This window comes from Pleurodeles waltl, chromosome 11 (assembly GCF_031143425.1).
Source record: "Pleurodeles waltl isolate 20211129_DDA chromosome 11, aPleWal1.hap1.20221129, whole genome shotgun sequence".
Classification (NCBI taxonomy): domain Eukaryota; kingdom Metazoa; phylum Chordata; class Amphibia; order Caudata; family Salamandridae; genus Pleurodeles; species Pleurodeles waltl.
Genome location: NC_090450.1, coordinates 923,284,218 through 923,291,230, shown reverse-complemented (window position 1 = coordinate 923,291,230; position 7,013 = coordinate 923,284,218). Strand labels below are relative to the sequence as shown.

Below are 7,013 nucleotides of genomic sequence, written 5' to 3'. Positions count from 1 at the left end.
TATTAAACCACAGACACACTGCTCTCAAAAGAGCAGCAATTCCAAGTGGACACAGTGAAGAAAAATCACAAAGAACACAGAGCCTCCAAGCGAGACACTTACATGGTATATACATATTGTAAAATACTTTAATGCAAAGCTTTTTCTTACTAGACAGAGGTGCTTCAAAACCCCATTAATGTGGATAAAGTATAAAACCAAACCAAAATGGAAGACCTGTTCTAACACATATTAAATATATACATACACACACAACTTTTATTGTATGACGTGTACACACATAAGCTTGTTTTATGCTGTTTGCACATTTTTCATTACATGAAGTGTGCATATGTAGGCTTTTTTTGTGCTGTTTGCATCATTGTATGTTTTACACAACTATATGACGGCATTTTAGAAGAGGCAGTGTTGAGAACTTACAAGACAAATTAATTATTTTGTTTTTGAATAACATTACTGATGGGATCTGGTGATTATATATATTTTTCTTTTTTTTAAAAACCTTTGTATTTGCCATAGCAATGGCACCCCTTTTGTACTAATGTGTGTTAAAATGGCAAAATAACAATGACAAATAAAGTGCCACATAATGATGCATAATTAGCCTATTATTACCACATAATTTAGTCAACCCTACCTCATATTTGGAAATACATGAGGGCATAATTCCTAAGTCCCTGCCCATATCTCATTAAAACTCTGCCGATGACATCTTCCCACCAACACACACACAGAGTTAACATTTTGTCTCAAAACGAGTGGAAACATTTTCCCCAAAACATGAGACAAAATGGACCCCCTAAGTCTTTATAATTAAGTCTTTATAATTAACAGATGTTTAAGAAAGAAAACAACACACATCCAGCAGATACCATTCAAAATGTTGATCAGCAACACCTAACAACTACAGCAAGTTAATAATTAGTAGCTTTCACATAAACTAAAAATGTCTTCTCAATTTTGTTAATATACTAGATTTATCAACCAGCCCATACCAACAAATTCTGATATCAGCATGTAATATTTATATAAATGTTTTTTCAGCACGCTTATCCTTTAACAGAGTATACCCAGAAATGAAGGCCAATGCTCACTGGAATGTACTGCAACAATAAAAGACAATTACAGTAACATAAATAACATTATAAGACTTTTGTGATAATAATAAATTAATATTCACTTCGCTGTAAGAACACATTAAAATTATGTTCGAACTGCCTTATAAGACATACAAATACTCCAGAGTAAGAATTGATTTTATTACCACCAATTATGATCCACATATACAGGGGATTCCGCATGGAAAGGTTCACAGTCCATCAGTTGGTACAGTAGCAGAGATACAGAAGGGTAGATGGGTGGACGAGGTACACTTCAACAGAAACTATTTCTGGGACTTCACATATTCGAGGGGCAGAAATCTACATTACAATACTGACATTATACTTTCTTTTTTTCTAGATAGCATTTCACTATGGGCTTTTATCTCCACAACTCACTTTGGCTACATAGTCTTCTGTCCTGCATGAATGATGGGCTAGGCTTCATAAAAGGGTGCGTGAAATGACTCCTTGAAATGAGCAAAACGATTAATGGTGAATGGATGGATGATAAGATGACTAAAGCAGCAATTCTATTACAGAGCTTTTAAAGTGGCATGACTGACTACAAGTCCATGACCTGCAGCACGGTGTGTCGTGGTGGCTTTTGACATTTTCCTAAACAGGCTTGTGTTCCAGTCTTGAAGTCCTAGAGTAGGAGATTACTGGTGATGTGTGGTCTTGGACCGCATGTGCTAACGGATAATGAGTCTGTCAAAACAAGGACACACCAGTACACTCATGTAAAACGTCTTTTCGCTCACTGCTTCGGATGAACAGATATATTTTAAAATATTACAAAATAGTCGAGATAAAAATAGATTGTAAAATAACACACAACCCTGCCATTTTAAAACCTTTTACGTTCACAATACTTTACGTGGGACCATTTGTATTTCATAGTACGCTACATGACGTAGTTTTAATCAGCCTTTCTATAACACTGCTCGAACATACGATATAGAAACAGCAGCGCGCAGCCCCTGATAACGAGTCATCATATAATTTGTAGTGATTTACATATAAAAATGTGACCTCTAAAAATGAGGAATAAGACATGATTAACGTACAAAAATACATTGTCAGAGAATGTTATTTTCATATGTTATGTTAAAAAATTATTGAAAACACTAATTTATAAAACATTAGACCGCATGCATACATTATAACATAACAGATGTTCTTTTACAAATGTAATTCAGACTGTCCTGGATTTACAAATGCTCCTTTGGCACGTTTGTAGCTTCACAGAGTGTTTTTTTGCAAGCCCAGTTCGTCCAGCATTGAAAGTGTTAAGTGTAGACTTCTTACACATAGTTGCTTTCTTCAGCACTCAGTCCCTGGCCTTCCCCAGCCAGAATCAAATCAAAACCCTGCAAGGAGAAGAGATGAATATAATAAAATAGATATGTCTAAATTTCATTGGATAATAGCAGTGCATTACAATAAAAAATTCCCTGTAAATAATTCATTTATACCAGTGGCGACTGCAACTGAAATGGTAACACAGCTCTATTAACTACAGAACAAGACAACAACAGTAGGTATTTGCCCTCATTTAACTCACAAGCCTGGGCCATTAGGAGAATTAGGTATCACACCTAGCACAACCGATCGGCACACACTTCAGTAAACTAGGAATCTGTCAGTAATAGCACCAGCTTGCAGCCCCCACCTCTAGTGATTTTTCAGATGTTGATATTCTTAGAGAAATTTATTTCAGATCACACGCCAGTAGTTACGTATGGTACTGTGTTAAAATATCCAACAATTTAAAATCAACCCCCAAATATGCTTATAAAGAAAACAAGAAAAACATTAAAACGAGAACACCAAGATGGAGTTTCAGAATTGACATCAGCAAGAAAATCTCAATATTTTGAAAGTGTTAACATACATGCTAGGGGTGCCCCTTCTGAGAAGCTGCACCTCAGTAGACAGTGAATGTTACCTTCCGGCAGCGGGATGCAGACGTCCTGCTGGAATGTCCATCTGCTCCTGACCCTTTCCCAGCACTGCCTCCTGCTCTAATGTCTTGCAGCTCTTGGGGGCAGCAGAAGTGTTCGCCCTCTGACTTCCTGTAGTCTCCTCCCATGCCAGGGAAAGCCACAGGGAGGGCTGAGGATCTGCTGGCAACAGCTGAGCGACAGAAGGAGCTTGCGCTGATCTCTGTAGGTCTCCTGATTTCTCAGGTCTGGTGGGGGGAGGGTTTCAGGCAACTGTGTAGACTGCCGGTGATGCATCCACTACCTTTCCAAGCCAGCAACAACCATGGCAAAGGTAGTCCATCCATGTAGGGAATGAAGCAGTGTCAACATGAGACCCCCTTACCACCAGACACGAGTGCAGGCTGCTGAGCACCATATAATTTAGCCCCAGCTAGGCAAGGGGGTACAGCTCTTGCTCCATCTGGCCACTAGCGAGGGTGCTAAACCTTCACTCTGCCCCTGCTAGTTCAAAGTGACCAGATGATCAACACATAGTTGTCCAACTCCCACGCATCAGACATGCTGGAGAACCTCCACCTGATCCAAGGTTGAGGTCTAGTCATCCTCCATGGTCGAGAACCCCTCCTGCAAACCTGGTAGTGCCCTAGGTTGGTAATTGTGCTAATTAAGGCTCTGAACTGGGGAGAAGTCAGATTAAGGTAGATTGTTTCTCTTGACATTCATTCTCAGAATTGGAGGGTATAAAGTGTGCCTCTGCTCGGCAAAATGTGCTCAGAGTGTTCTAGTGGCTCCACTTCCCTTCTGTGGACCAGAGGACACATGTTGCTACCAGACGGCTTTCTATAGATTGCTTGCCATGGAACTGCCTTCAGCTTGGTGACCGACATTCATCTGCCTTCACAGTCTGCTTACGCTGCCTATTCTAGCAAGAATCTAGTAGAAGACTCTTTTCTGCCCAGGGTGCTCAGGCCATTCGCCCAGGAAGGAGGCTACACCGCTCGCTGAAAGCAGACCACTGGGCTAGAAGTACATCTGACACTTTGCTGCACTTTAGCTTATCAAGATCTTTTGGATGGATTAATGCAGCCCTATTTCATTGCTGCTTTTCCAGCAGATTTCTCCAAGTCTCTGCCACATTCAGATCAGCTAGTTACCTCACAACAGACAATGTGTGGGTCTCAGCCCAGAATGCCTCACTATCCCTTATCAATAGTGGCCTTATCAATCTGCATTCTACACTGATGACTGAAGGCGTCAATGACCTACAGACCTGCATACTACCCTTATCAGCCACTCAGACCTCACACAATATATATGTGCACCACTGTTGTACACCAACAGTGTAGTACTGAAGAAAAAACAAGCAAGGTACAGTTTTTGTGCCCAAGACCCAGAGTTGGTAAGGATGTGTGGGGCATGTAAGGCCTTCTTTGGTCCACTGAAAGCCTAATTGCTCTTCTCAGGTAGCCGGTTGCTGAATTATCAAGAACCTCTCTAACAACAAGGGAAACTCGCTCGTGCCTAGCCGCACAGGCAGTCGTTATCGGTACTGTAGACTAAAAACCACTCACTGAGCACGTTTGCCATCCAGGACAGTTTTTTTTAACTGGAATGCAGGTGTTCGTGCCGGGTTTCCTTATGCCTTACTTTGCACTGCTCAGATGATGACTGTTCCAGAGAACCCCATCTTTGTGCCACTATAAGATTCCCTGTCACATACATAAGAAACACTGACCTCAGAAAGGGAGAAATATTCAAACACTCCAATAGATATGAAGCCAATTGTGCACAGTAAAACAGCATAGTACAAATGGGGAGAGTAAAGCTAGTGTGGTAGTTTATGCAGCATCCTCTGTGACTGGTAGACAATGCCTTGTGATCATAGCCAGGGTGGAGTTTTGAAGTACTGCAAATATCTGCCTTAACAAGCTCCCCAAGTACACAACATACGCATCTGAAGCAAGTGTGGAGCACCGTAGAACGAAACCCAGGAGGAATCTGTGAAGGAGGGATTGTTGCTGAAGCTTGAACCTGAGACCCAATATTCACCTTGATTCACTTAGTTTCCACAAATTTGTGATAACTTATTCGAGAGCTAACACTAAAACAGTCTACCACAGAACATCTTGAATATCAAGACCTTATCCTTCTTAGGCATGGCACTACACAGTGGCGCCTTATTAGGTTTCACCTGCACAGCCCTTGGGCTGTGCTTGCGAAGTCTTATGTCACTCCAAAAATAATTTTTCAAAGGGACTTAGAATCCACCCCTACTTTGCCCCTTACCTGAACTTCCCGTTTGTTCATTCAAAAATCGCTTGAATTTACTTGCTTTTTATTGGTTAGCTGGTCACTTCCTTCTCTTTTGCTCCTCTTTTCTGGTTTTGTCATCACGTGAAGCGTGGCCGAAGTACAACTTCTAGTTTTTGGTGATATGTTACTTGTTAGTGTTTGTATGTGTAAAGATGAACTGAACGCAAGTCAATTAGCGTTGAAATGTGTGTAAACATGTCAACCATCTTGCAATGGAGTATCAAGTGCAGATGTAAAGCAAGCAGCAAGTGGGCTTATTATGTTGTGTTTCCATTACTTAATAATTACATTTCTGATAAATAACAGTAATATTTCAAATGATTTGTGTGTTTGTTTCTTAAATTACCACTCTCATTTTTAAAGAAAATTCATTTGTATAACTGGGCGATGTTTTATTTCGAATTATTCGCTCAGTGACGTATTAACAGGCAGTACCAAGTGCAGTTATCTTGCAGGCTCTAGGGACATGATTTGAATGGTGCAGCAGGTGCAGTGGCACCAGGGCCAAAAGTTGTCAGAACTGCTCTAAACACCAGATATTGCTATATTTAGCTACTAAAAAGGCAGTCACACATGCAGTCCCCTTTGAGGTATTAGGGTCATGATTTGAATGGTGCAGCAGGTGCAGTGGCACCCGGCCCAAAAGCTCTGGGAACCCCAATAAACACAAATTATTATTAAGTTTGACATCTAAACAGGTAGTCACAAGTGCAGTTACCTTGCAGGCATTAGGGTCATGATTTGAATGGTGCAGAAGGTGCAATGGCACCATGCCCAAAAGCTCTAGGAACCGCACTAACCACAAATTATTAATTAATAAGTTTCACTTCTAAACAGGCAGTCACAAGTGCAGTTATTCTGCAGGCATTAAGGTCATGATTTGAATGGTGCAGGGGGTGCAGTGGCACCAGGGCCAATATGTTGTCATAGCTCATGTAAACACCAAATATTGCTACATTTTACTAATAAACAGGCTGTCCCAATAGTGGTTATCTTGTAGTTAAAAGGGGCATGATTTGAATGGTGCAGCAGGTGCAGTGGCACTTTACTAACCACACTTTACCAAACTCTATTACAATGCCACATTAAATAAGGTACAACTATGAGTGTGGAACCCAGGGATATTAATTCAACACACAACACAGCATAAACAACTATTAACGGTTTATCAAATTTAAAACAAAAATTATTATAACCTTTTTCTAATATTTAGAATCCAGTTAATAAGAAAGAATGCAAAAGAAAAAACAAAGGCGAAACCTATTGGCTTTACCAATGAATGCATTGTTGCTTGTTGCCTAACCTATTGCTTCAAGGTTTATTGAACAGACCTGTGTTTGTTCATTTATTTATGATTTGATGTATTCATTACTTTTGTTACTTGGATTACATTCTGCCAGGTTTTAAAACACAGTGCGGCAGAGTACTTCGCAGTGCTTGCAGGTTTGAGGCCCAGTGGTGTGGTAAGAGGGATTGCATCTCTCAGCCCACTTCTCAAGCACATAGTGGCAAGATCTGGATACATTGCTCCCTGTTGCTGGTAAGAACATGGCTACTTGACCACCATTCTCAATTGCTTCTTTTGGGAATTAATATCTGGATTACGGGGGTGATACTTATGGTGATACTAGTTGTGTATCTAGGTCTTTAA

General features: G+C 40.5%; 1 protein-coding gene across 3 annotated transcripts in view; it reads right to left on the bottom strand.

The window, feature by feature from the left end:
• Positions 1-1,238: 1,238 nt before the first annotated feature.
• Positions 1,239-7,013, bottom strand: part of CCDC62 (coiled-coil domain containing 62) — a 117,222-nt gene continuing 111,447 nt past the window's right edge. For all 3 annotated transcript variants that reach the window (XM_069214959.1, XM_069214960.1, XM_069214958.1), the window contains one exon: positions 1,239-2,473. Coding sequence is in view for 1 of the 3 variants with exons in the window: in XM_069214960.1 (XP_069071061.1) it covers positions 2,408-2,473 (66 nt within the window). In the remaining 2 variants the exon portion in view is untranslated. The remainder of the gene's footprint in view (positions 2,474-7,013) is intronic.